The 12,789-nt window shown below is 46.5% G+C and overlaps 1 protein-coding gene across 1 annotated transcript in view; it reads left to right on the forward strand.

Annotated features, from left to right (window-relative positions):
- The first annotated feature begins 73 nt into the window (after positions 1-73).
- LOC119401483 (WD repeat-containing protein 26) overlaps positions 74-12,789 on the forward strand; it is a 28,037-nt gene continuing 15,321 nt past the window's right edge. The window contains exons 1-5 of the mRNA XM_037668325.2: positions 74-932; positions 8,806-8,905; positions 9,852-9,908; positions 10,542-10,678; positions 12,265-12,362. Coding sequence (XP_037524253.1) covers positions 739-932; positions 8,806-8,905; positions 9,852-9,908; positions 10,542-10,678; positions 12,265-12,362 — 586 coding nt within the window. The 5' untranslated portion in view covers positions 74-738. The remainder of the gene's footprint in view (positions 933-8,805; positions 8,906-9,851; positions 9,909-10,541; positions 10,679-12,264; positions 12,363-12,789) is intronic.

The following is a 12,789-nucleotide window of genomic DNA, read 5'->3' on the forward strand; positions in this document are numbered from 1 at the left end:
ACGGCCGGTGTCCGAGCTCCCTGGGGGTTTCCCGGGGACGTCTTTTTGTCTCTAGTGCACGGGTGCGTGCTGTGGTGCGTTGTGGTTTCGCATACGGGCGCTCGCTGAGCTCCCAAGCACGCCTCTAAGCGGAGCCCAGTTTCTTCTTTCGTTGATCGCGTTTTCGGTGTCCCAAACTTGTAGACTCGTGCGAACGCGTGTATGGTGTGTGTCTGTGTGTGTTTCCGCATGTTGAACCCACTTGGAATGAGAGTTCTGACGTAAAGTCGGAGGGAAGCGTGGTGTTTGAGAAGGGGACCCCTCGAACAGCCAACGGAGAAACGGTCGGGGAGAGGAGGGAAAAGAGGGGGAGAGCGTTCTTCGGAAATTTCGACGGTGTGCTTTCCCAACGTGCGTTTTTTTTTTCTCGCTCGCTAGCGTTTTTGCGCGCCCCTTTCGGGGGGGGGGAAAGAGTTGGGGGGGTGGGAGAGATCGGAGGAGCCTGAGCGTGGGTTCGGAGGCGTTGGCAAACCAACAAACGGAGCCAAAAAGGACGAGAAACAAAACAAAAACGGGAAAAGGCCTCCTCGCAGAAACAAGCGGGCAACGAGAAAACACAACGAAAAAAAAAACAACACTTTCACCAAAACAAAGGCCGTTCGGCGAGCTTCAAGGCTGGCATCGTGCGCGAAGTCGCAAGAGGACGGCGAAGGATCGTCTCCTCCGCGCAAAAAGCAGCGGGTTGCGCCGTCAGTAGTGATGCAAGCGACGAACGGCTGCTACACTCTGCAAAATGGAGACGAGACCAGCGCGCCCTCGACCACGACCGCCGAGAAGGCGGTCTCATCGGCGACCACGACCGCAACAGTCGTCAACAAGAACATCATCGCCTCGCGCACCGAGCAGGATATCATCCGCCTCATCGGTCAACACCTACGAGGGCTCGGACTCAAGTAAGTTCACTCTCGCTCTCTAATGCGCACCTCTTTTCACACCGAACCTATTATCAATCCTCCAGCACGTTCTTCCTAAGGGAGTCGAACCGCACACCTTTACCTGCACCCCCTCATCCACCCACCGGAAGCAGTACCCGTTGCTGTATCTCAGCTCGGACTACATAAACAGTTCCAGTAGGTCCCCCGAAGTGCCTATCAGTGATTGATGCACGCAGACGTGACCACATCTTTGCGGGTTTTTTCGGAAGGGTGTCGAACCCCAGACCTTTCACCTACACACCCCCAAACGAAATTGCCGCGTGGTTGTAGCGCGGTGGTGCCGATGAAACAGTTACGTCGTGAGTCATCGATCCGTGTTGAATGACAACGCTTCTAGTTTCGCTTCTAGGAGCAGTTTACTTAGCGTTGCATGTGGTGACACGGTACCTTACCATTTGAAGTCACAGTCCTTCATTAAATAAGTGTTTATTTCAAGTAACGTGCTAGAGCTCAACACAGTACGAAAGGTCTATGAACTAGCCCTCCTTTCCTACCACACTTGAACACAGGCACGCGTTTTTTTAATGCTCTAGAAAATAAACACAAACTGTCGAGACCGGATGTTGCCTGTGCAGTGTTCAGAAGGGACGTCGGTCAGATAATACGTACGGCTGTTTATTAGCGTTACAGAGCCCTCTTTATCCGTTTCGCACCGTCGAAGCCCTTAGTAAACAAGCAGTCGAGACAAAGAAAAGACAGTTTTCACCGATGTTTCGCAGCCTGCATTTTAAATAAAACCCTCCTCAGAAACAGGTTAATGTTTATGCTACGATCCGACCGAAAACACCTGGCGCCAATTGTTTTTTTTTTTATTTATGGAGCGTCGGCATGCATCGTGCATTGATCCAGAGCGAAAATCGCGTAGTCATTCCGCAGTCCTACGCAAACGTGAGGCTAGACCGCGCGCTGTCGCAGTTTCCGTGACGAAAAAAAAAAAAAACTTGGGAAACACACGTGCTGTTAGTACATACACAGTTGCGTCGCCCATCCGTTGCTCACGTGTGCAGTGTGATGTCGCAACTTTCATGCAAACCGTTTTTAAACCGTTGCCTTCGCACGTCAGCCGTGCTGCGCTGGTTTGCGTGGCGTTATCGCATTTTGTGTCGCTAAGAATTGCCTGGAACTGTCGCGCACAGCTGCAGTATTTCACGGTGCATGAATGTTTTCATTTTATTTGATATTTCTCGGCTTGTGACATAGCGCTGTGAATAACGCGTGCCGCTTTCTGCAGTGCCTGTCATCGTCGCCATTGTTTTTGTGCGTTGTGTTTGTTCGTAATCGGTTTAGTTGCGCCGCAGACTTTAAAAAAAACATCAACTACACTCGTGAGGGTACATTGTGCTCGTGAGCTATGTGAGAGGAAACGCCGGATTCGTGTTTAATCAACTCGTAATGTTAAGGTTGAAGACGGTTAGCACTCTGTTGTGTGTGTATCTTTGTGACGTATCGATTTGCAAGATACACCTTTCCGCTTGAGCATTTATTGTTATGAACACTTTCGCGCCTGTCCACTACATTTAGCCACTATGACCTATAAGAGCTAGGTAATTTCAGTGTTCCCTCTCATTGCTCATGACTATTTTTTTTTTTTTCGTTTGCGCCATTGTATTGTATGTTGCGACGGGCAGCAAACAATCCATCGAAATCCAGTCTTCCGAGCGTCGTCTTGGCGATTAGTGTTAGGGCTTTATCTCAGCTTGCTTTCTTGATAGCCGAATTTTATCGGCGTTTGTTGTTCATTCACTGTTTTCAACTCTCGTTTGAGTCGTGTAGACGATGTATACCATGCGGTTGGCAGTGTTTGAGCGTTGGGGTATCTGCCCAGGCGTGCAGCCAACCCTACTGACGAGTTTGCTGATGGCTGCAGCAGCTGATAAGAAAGTTTGTGGCTTGTATTGGAGGGGGGGGGGGGTATGCGTGATAAAGTGACAAGCTGCCGTTTGCTTTGTAGTACTGTACGTGGCGTGAGGTCTCTTTCATCATGATGAGCGGATATCCGGAAACGAGCTCGGGGCCGAGGTTAAAAAAAGACGGGAACCGCGGGCACCTTGCGATGTCGACCCTGGACGGCGTTGCCGATAAGGCCTGGGCCAAGTTTGCGCATGCGTTCCCCGGAAAAAGCGTATTGCGCAACGCGGAAACTGCTTGAGTGTAACTAGAGTTTGTTGATAAATAATAACTACGGGGTGTGCCGTTTCCTGTCGAACCACGGAAAAACACCGGGGAGTGTCAGAAACGGAGTACGTAGGTGTCTTCAATGGACTTAGCGCCAACTCCGCGTGGATTGCTGCGCGCGATGACATACTCGTACCTTTGGGAGTTATTTTTCTAAATAACACTTTATGGGTGTTGACATGTACCTTTTCCCAACTATTCCTTTTAGGGATTTAGAGAACACATCCAAGTACTCCACCTACACTGGTGTTTTTGCATGCTTTTTTGGAGGGTTACTTCATATGACCTCAACATTGACTCCCCTATGTTTATAATTTTCTACTGAAAATTGCTGCAGAGTTAGAAATGAAATATTAATTGAAAAGAGTCAGTGCTAGACATCTACGTGACGTATGACGATGTACTGGGGTTGAAATATCGCAGACTTATTGCAAAAGAGGGCTGGGGCAGTGGTGAAATCAAGACGGCAATAAAATTAGACAGCGTTTTCAGTAGAGACTACTGGGGCTGTCTGCAAAACAAGGGCGTAGCCAAGGGGGGGGTTGGGGGATTCAACCCCCCCCCCCCGAAATTTTCAATTTTGCTTGCGTATATATACACGCACACATACAAACGCATGTGCGAACATGCATAAAGTATGGTTGAACCCCCCCCCGAAAAAAATTTCTGGCTACGCCCCTGCTGCAAAACATTTGTGACTGTTGTATTCTGTTGAGTTCGTTGCTAGTATAGCTTATCTTTCACTGAGTAGTCATTGTTATGTTGAAGTACATAATCTTAACTTTTTTTGATTGGTGAGGATAGTAGTTTTGTTGGAGCATTACGCGTGACAATTGAATTGTCCCAACAAAAGCATGTACGTATGTTTAGCAATTCGTGGTAGTGCTCTTTTGTCGTGCTACTGTTTATGAGAAAAAAAAAAGAAACACTGCCAAACTGGTATGTTAAACAGTTGCGAAAGATATTGGAGATTCTTCAGGTCAACAATCACGCTGTACCCTGTAAGAAAGAAACAGACATGTGCATGTAATTTTCATAGAAACTGATAAAGGTATCTACATCTTTTGAATGATAAAACTAGAAACACTCAACCCTGGCCTCAGCACTTCACTGGTAGGCATCTGTCATACTGTGAGATTAAAGCTTAGTGTTAAAAGTTGAAAAAACAGCACGAACACAGGATGAAAGAAGGTGACACTAGGATGGGCGCTGCACCTTCATTCGTACTGTGTTTGTGCTGTTTTTTCAACTTTTCAGTTATGTGCTAACTAGCCCGCCTTTCGCTGCTTCTCAAAGTTTAGTCATCATGGGAAGCTGTCTTTGATACAGAAGCCATGAAGCATTGAAGATAAGGATAGAGCACAGAAGTAAAATTTTTTAAAGTCTGCTTCTAGGGTTTCATTCATTCAAATGCCATTATTAATCAGCTGACACCCCTGATTTCACTTCACAACTTACAATTCTGTGTTTTTTTTAGCCTTTATTTGAAGGTATCCTCACAATACCTGTGTCCATTACAGCGACAAATATAATGCACCCCTAATCCACCTTTCGCGATGCCGAACTGCACATGCGCTGCTCCTAGTGGCTCAGGACGGAAACACTATGGCAGGTGTGTGCAGGTGCACTGGCCACCTGTCGCACTGCACCGGCTGCTCCGATCTCGCTGCTGTGCTCATAAAATGCGGCATGAACGTTGTATGTTGTTTACGGCTGCAGCTCCTGTAACCATCCTGATAGTGTGGTTTTTCTTATTTCCATCGGTGAAACACGATATCGACAGTCTCTAAGCCCGGGTTCAGCACTTCAAACGCATCATTGAACGGGGCAATGCAGCTTGTCACACACCTATGCTGGTACTGGTACTGGCATAGGTGTGCTAGGTACAACTGGCGGTTTTACATCAAACTGCCAAACCAGGAAATCATTCCTATTATAGGTCTTTAAATAGTGTACTGTATGAAATCGGCAATCCAAGGTTGTGTGTGGTTGCAGAGAAGCACAACATGGTATGCGACACAATCGCTTCGTTTGCTATACAGGCAAACGCACACAAACATGAGCTTCCTGTTCTCTTCATTTATAGCATGTTGTTTTTATCCTTTTTAACTCTACGTCACTTTTATACATGAAGCTAATAGCAACGGCAGGGCCAGTAAGCTTACGAATCCCAAAATTTGACCCATCAAGCTCAAAATTTCTGCATGGGGTAGTGCCGTTTGTGCTCTAGATATAAAATAGAAAGTTTTCACACCCTGCATGCCATCGCCTTAGAAATTTCTGTGTATACGATGCAATATGTAATGTAGGCGTTACTGAAAAAAGGTAATTAAATATGTTACTTGTTCGATAATAAAAAAGGGTTGGGAACGTGTTACTACCCTACTTTGCCTACAAAAAAAAAAAAAAGTTAGCACGTTACTGGCACCGAAAAAAAGGAAGGCACGTTACATGTGCCTCATTTAATGGTAGAAGTTTTATTTAGTGTGTCTTTGCTGCAGGGACCCACAATAACAATTTCTTAAACCTCATGTTTATGTTTTACATAGAAGTTCTAGCCCAAACAACGATTTTACCCGTAATACTGATTTAATGAGAATACAGTAAAACCTCGGTGATACAATCACGGCTCGTACGAATTTCGGGGTTATACGAATTTTTCTTTGGTCCCGGCCAATGCCCATTAGCCTGTAATGTATTGGAGTACGGTTGTTGCGAACCGGTTTGCACCCCGCGACGTTTGATACGAACGTACGCTAGCGCACAGGTACGAACAGGTGCTGCACGCGCTGTGGCGGAAGACGCGGCAGTCACGCGCGGGCGCGGCCATTCGCGCTGTGCGACCATCAACGGTGCGTCGTTGCCTCCGAGATAGTTCGCACAAATCTTGGAGGCCTTTATGCGCCTTCGTGTTTAGATTACAGATGACGTTGACGTCGCGCTTTTTTTTTTTCGACGCGTTGACGTATTCTTGTGTACTCGATGCAGCAGTGTCTTTGTACTGTGCTAACACGTGCCTGCCACGTCGATGCAAGCCATGTCCCCACAATCAGACGTTCTATGAAACAAGACTGAAACTTGGGCTGCGGGTCCATCATGAAGTCCCATGAAACGTGGACGAAGACCCCAAGAGACGAAGCGGACGGTCTTGGCAAAAGAGCTTGGCCTCAATCTATCGCGTGCAAAGCGCTTCTTAAAGGGGTCATGAAGCACCCCTTGGGCTGATTGAAAAAACACATCCTGCGGAAAGCTGACACGGCTATGAACTGCTCTGCCAAATATTACAGTCGTGCGCGCCGCGTAATGGCCACAAGCGGAGCGCGAAGTTGCCGTTTCCCCAGGCACTCTCTTTTCAAATAGAGGCCGGTTCTCACTATCGTCGGTGGGCGGGGCGTCTGTCCGCTGTACGTCGCAAGAGACATAGCATGCTTATTGGCCGATAGCCGACGTAAATCGAGAGCGGCGTTCGGATCAGATGCGCTTCTTGCCGCGGGGTGCCGCCACTTGCCGGCGCCGCACTCCTCAGTACACGGTAGCCGCACTCGCGCAAGCGAATCACAGCGGGAGAGCGATCGCGTTTCATGACGCGCGCTGGCGTAACTTCTTTCCCCCATGCCATCCCTCCTTGTCTAGCTTCCAGTGCGCTCGCCGGCACGAGAAAAGAGAGAAAGCGCTGGGAGCGTGCACCAAACCCCCGTAACTCCGCTGATTCTTGAAGGATTCGAGAAATTTTTGCGGCAATCGATTCGGGAGGCAGTAAACTCCGATACTGAGGCCATTAGATCATTACTTAGAAAAGTGGTTCATGACCCCTTTAAGTCACTTTCGCCGCAGTACTTTGGTGTCATGCAGAAAGGCGTAGTAAGATTAGGAAGGGGCTATTAGCGGTCACGGGGCACAACACATTTGGTTCATTAATTACACATGCGTGCATGCACCGTATAGTTACTATTACAAGTATGAGCGTTGACGTCTAAAAACTTTACTGGCAATCATTCAGAGCTGTTCATGATGTCGCTACGGCCCTGCGAAACACTAAATCAAAACGTATGCCAACTTTCTTACTAATTTTCCATGTTTTCTGGTGATACGAATCTTTTTGGTAACCCCGCGAGATTCGTATCACTGAGGTTTAACTGTACTTAGCACAAATGTGCTGGACCTTAGCAATATTATAGTGGCCTAAAGTTGGCCTGTACACTTTAATGTGATGGCTTTTAACTCTCTGGCACATCCCCTATCCTCCCATATCCGCCCCTATATCATGTTAATGTTTACACCAACCATTTCCCCGTTTTCTGGTATCTTTTCTTTTTTTTAATCTTGCAGTTCATAGCGTGGCAGATGGATCCTTATTTGTGTCCGCTTTTTTCTGACACTGTCCGGCTGTGGAACTAACACATATTGTGTTAGGTTCCAAGTGCCATGGCTGCAGGTTTCCTTGAAAAGCATGCGCATCCCTTTCATTTATAGCAGTGGGCCAGAGCAGCTGATCCGGGTTGGCACGGGTATACTATAAATGAATACAGGTGAATACTTACAACACGGCACTTGTGTTGTGTATAAGCGAATTTGTTTGCTCTAGTCTCTTTAAATTTGCACTGCCTTTTTATAGGTCACAATATATAGAGGAATGACAGGGAATGAAAAACAGCTTTTCATCAATAGAAGCTGTACCCATAATGTTTGCATTATATGGAGGTTGGGGGTAACAGTGGCATAGTGAGACAAGCCATTTTATTTGTCTCGACTAAGTATCGTGTTGCCAAGGTTATGCAGCACCCATGGTACGAGTCGAGTCAAAAAAACTTTATTGCAAGGGAATTCAAGACCTCCCAGGCCCCCTGGGTCCCCGCGCGGCCCCACCACACTCAAACGTTCATGTCTAATAGGTCCATGATGCTGGCAGCCCGGCGGGTGGCGATCTTCTGCCTTGCCGGGTCCGTGGAGCGTAGTGAGGTCTCCCAGTCCTCCCAGGTTTTGAGTGGAACCGACCCGCCGGGAGGAGGAGAAGACGGACAGGCCAGGAGAATGTGGGTTAGGTTTGCCCTCGGTGCATTGCACAGAGGGCAGGAGGGTGGGATGGGTCGGTAGTGGGAGAGGAGGGAGGGGGTAGGTAAAGTCCGCGTTTGCAGACGGCGCCATAGGTGCTGTTCCCTGGTAGTAAAGGAAGAGTGGCGGGGTGGGTATATTTGCCTTTCAGCACGAGCATTCGCAGTGAGCTCAGCAAAGGTACACGCACGCTCCTTCGAGAAACCCTCCATGAGATCCACCTGTGCCCGGTTTCTCGAACCTCGGGCTAAAGAATTGGCGGCCTCATTACCAGGGTTTCCCGAATGCGCGGGCACCCAGATGAGCTCAGCGCTTCCACATGCTGACCCAGAACACCCATGGGACACACTATAAGTATGTTGTGTGCAGCATTCACATTGAAACATTCAGTATGCATTCCTAGTAATTCCATATGTTGTCTGTAAGATTTTTGCAGATATTTAATAGAATTTACATGGATTGTGCACATACTCCGTAAAATTACGCGGAAATCATGCGGACTAATTGGAATGGCATATGGAACATTTCAACAGGCATGTTAGACAAATTATGTCAGAATGATAACCAGCAACGCAGCTCACCGTCTGGTGCGATTTACTTGCAGCCGCACAGCAGAACAGCTCATCCAGGAGTCTGGCTGTGGTCTGGACCATCCCGCTGCGGCCAAGTTCCAGACGCACGTCCTGGAGGGAGACTGGGCGAAGGTGCAGGGCTGTTTCACATTTCTGTCATTTCTGGCACTGTTCATGTTCTAAAGGACCCCTAACAGCAAAATTTTTGTTTGTGACCTTTTTACTGTAATTTGTAGCCTTGTGTCTGGTAATGGTGAAATTGAATCATAAATGCTGTAATGTATTATATAATTAATGCTAGCATCGGTAATTGTGACTAATTTTAGTGTCACTTCGAAACGCCTGCCTGATGTCCAGAATCGTGCCGCCGTAGCAATTTCTCCTTTACTGCTACATTAAACATAAAATTTTGTGGTTGCTGACTGAGTTAAAAGTTGATGTCTCGAGCCCATACCGATTGTATGTTTGCTCTACACTCAGTACACATTGCGGTAAACAATAGGTCAGCACAGCAGGTGATTTGATGATAAAAATAAAGCTTTGGTCATGATGCAATCTATCCAGCTTATCGTATTTGCCAGGTGTTTTGGCTGTAAGTTACAGCTGAACCATGGGGTAGAAATAAGCAAACTATTTTTGTATGCATGTAGCTTGCATAAAGTTTATTTGCATATAGCTTAAAGCATGTTATCAACCTTTTTTTTTTCTCTCATAAAGCAGAAGTGTTCAAGTTGTTTGCTTTATTGCCAGCTAGGTGCCTCTTTTAAGAGAGGACTGCTCTGTATCACGTTTTCAATGAAGATTCCTCTTTCCCTTGTTCAATTACTGTGCCGTACAGGCACGGATACTTGTGGCATTAAGGTGACAATGATGACAAACTGATTTAGTGTATCACTTTAGTGTTTCTCTCGGTATGGTATTCGCTTTCACAGCTGGGTGTCTCATCAGAGGAGTGAGATTTTTGAACGGGTCTTTGTCACATTCCCTGTCGAGATGTTACAACTGTTTTTGATGTAATCAGATCTGGAAATGCATGGCTGCTTCATCGCTTCACGACAAACTCCGTCACATGTTTCAGGCGGAGGCAGATCTCAGCGAACTGAAGGTACTACTTGAGTCACCTCAAGCATATGTGGTGAGTACGAGCATCACTATTTGTGTGTTCACGCATGTTCATGTGTCCTTTTCATGGGCCTGTTGTGTTGGGTACTTTCCTTGTTAGTAGGCATTGTAAATACGGCTGCTTGAAAGTATAACACAATGCAACAGTTGTGTGAGAACAGTGCATTATTGTCTTTTGGCTTCAAACACGCAGCTTCAGACAATTTGTTGACTTTTTGTTGTCTATTATCACTGTAAGTAGGAACGAAGCAGATGAACATGATTCTCTCTGATATTTCAGTAACGCCAGTGATGTTGCATATCGCTGAGGTAGAGGCCTTTATGCTGTATCTGTCTAGAATCTCCTGCGTTTGCCACAGCTGCTATTTGGGGTGGCGCGAAAATTGTCTTCTTATAATTTCTGGCCACACTCCACATTGTCACGACTGGCAACTAATTTTGGAGAACTGTTCACTGTCTTCAAGACCTTGCAATAGCAATTCGTGCAAAAGGCCATCGATACGTTGTAGTAAAACAGTGATGTGAATCTATACATTTGTTGCATTTCTTCTGTCATTGAGACACCGAAAGTATGAATTTTTAAGTCTTTTACAATATCTGGAGCAGAAACAGTTAAGCCTTGCTCATGCTCTGAACGCTTTTGCAGGAGATGCTGTTCCTAGTGTTGGAGCAGAAGTACCTGGAGTACCTGGAGGAAGGACGGTTACTCGATGCACTCCAGTGCCTCCGCCATGGACTCTCGCCCCTCCGTCACAACACGGAAAGAGTCCACGAGCTCTCCAGGTGAAAAAAACCAGCAGGGCACAGGCAGTTCCGCTTGCAGCGTTAGCAATCAGAGCTTCACTCAGGCAAGAGGTGTATAGTTTGCATGAATATTACTGTGTTTATTTGCCTAATACCATACCCTGAAAAGAAAGGGTGTATTTGGGGTGTCATTCTGCCACACAATACTTCTAGCAAACAGGACTGTTTGGGGTATCTTTCTGTCACACAGCAATTTATTTATTGGTTTGGAAAACCCTCAGGGTCAATCGTATTACAGAGGGGAGAGGGGCAAAATACACAAAATTGCAAATAAGTCAGGAACATGTCACAATAAATTGTACAGTATTAGTGGGAAGTTAAAAAAAATTTGCAATAATTCATAGATAAATCCTGAATAGATTACCAAGTAGTCACACAAATACTAGTGGCTCAAAAAGAAACTCCGGTGAACTTGGCTGAATTTCATCACCCTGCACGAATTATCAGTGATCACTTTTTGGAAATCTCAAATTGGCAATGGGCTCTTTGCAGGAAGGACTTCAGTTCTCCTATTTGTACGGACAACATGTCTCATCTAATTAAATAACTAATTATTTTAACTTCTGTAATCATGTATCTAGTCATGTTACGATGCCTTCCACCGCAGAAATAGTTATTAACCAAATGTCATAGTTCTCTTATTAACAGCAGAGCTGTTTAAGCTGACCATAATCTGTCCAACGCAAAAAAAAACTCTGCGCCACGATGACTCCTCCGCACGTTGCCTAGCAACCGGTTGCACAGCTGTGCGCCTGCATAGCTGGCTCATGCACTGCTCCGCCACCAGCCTGCCTGCCTGGACACTGCGCGCAACTACTCGGTCGCACCAGACGTGATGTCACGGCCAACTGTGCATGCGCTCCTTCGTTCTGTGTAAAGCCGGCGCGTGGCGCCAGACGCGGACTTGGGGAGACTGAAGAATGTTTGCACTACTGATGAGGAAGCCGCTTACCAGGAATCACGGTGTGCTGCCAAGCAAGACTGCCGGACTCGACTCGTTTAAAGTAGTCCATGATGTAGTACGGGCGAACGGCGAGAGGAGACTGTGCTTGACTCGACTGAAACTTGGCATCACTTGGCATTAGTTCGTATAACTTAGCATCTCTTGGCATCTCTTCATATAAGTTGGCATCACTTCGTATGGCCAGGACCTGCTAGGAACCGATCAGTTCCACTGTGCCTTTAGCCTTGCGCCACTAGTGCGAGCTACGCCTAGCCCCCCCCCCTTTTCTTCTTTTTCTTTTTTTAAAGGGTTGTCGGACACATTTCTTGCAACACCCTGCATACGAAAACATCAGGCAGCAAAAGAAAAAAAAAAGAAAATTCTGTACACATTCTGAATTTGCAGTTGAAAAGTTGAAGCGCTAGTCATGAGCATGTGTTGGTGGGTAGTGACTATGGTCTATGTCGTTACTGTTCTATAGACTTTGCATGGCACGAAGAGATGCTTTGCGCAGTGATCTAATCTCGCTAGCACATGTGATTTGAAAGTGAATTGAATAAGTAATTTGTGAAAATATGTGTTTTCCCCACATAATTGCTTCTCTCGGCATCTCTGTTCGCAGCTACATGATGTGTGGCAGCCCGGAAGAGCTTCGGTCCATGTCCAACTGGGACGGCAAGACGCACACGTCGCGGCAGAAGCTTATGGAGAGACTCCAGAGTGAGTGTAAATCTCTTCACTTTCTCATTCGTCCTTGTGTGTTGCTGATGGGCTTTCTTTTTTTTAGTTTTGCAAGGTAATCTTGAAGTCATAACTAAGAGACTGACAGCTGTGGGAGTCGGAAAATCAAAATTCATGGCAATTACAGTCATACTATTGAAATAACGCTTGAGAAAAATATAAAGAACAACAGGACGATGATCTGTGCATGCTTTTCGGGTGTCATGAGTGCAGGCTGGCCATGAGGTCAGATGGGTGGCTTAAAAAGAGCAGCGTTTCCTCTGTTAATTGTGGAATCTGTGCCAGGGGTCCTCCTCAAAAGAAATTAGATTTGGAGAGCAGGGCAAATGAGGTAGATGCTCTTGTCTAGGGGAGCAATTAGTTTTGTGTGAACCAGATGATAGCTGCCAAGAGCTCCCGTGCTGTT

The sequence above is a fragment of the Rhipicephalus sanguineus genome, chromosome 8 (assembly GCF_013339695.2).
Source record: "Rhipicephalus sanguineus isolate Rsan-2018 chromosome 8, BIME_Rsan_1.4, whole genome shotgun sequence".
NCBI lineage: Eukaryota > Metazoa > Arthropoda > Arachnida > Ixodida > Ixodidae > Rhipicephalus > Rhipicephalus sanguineus.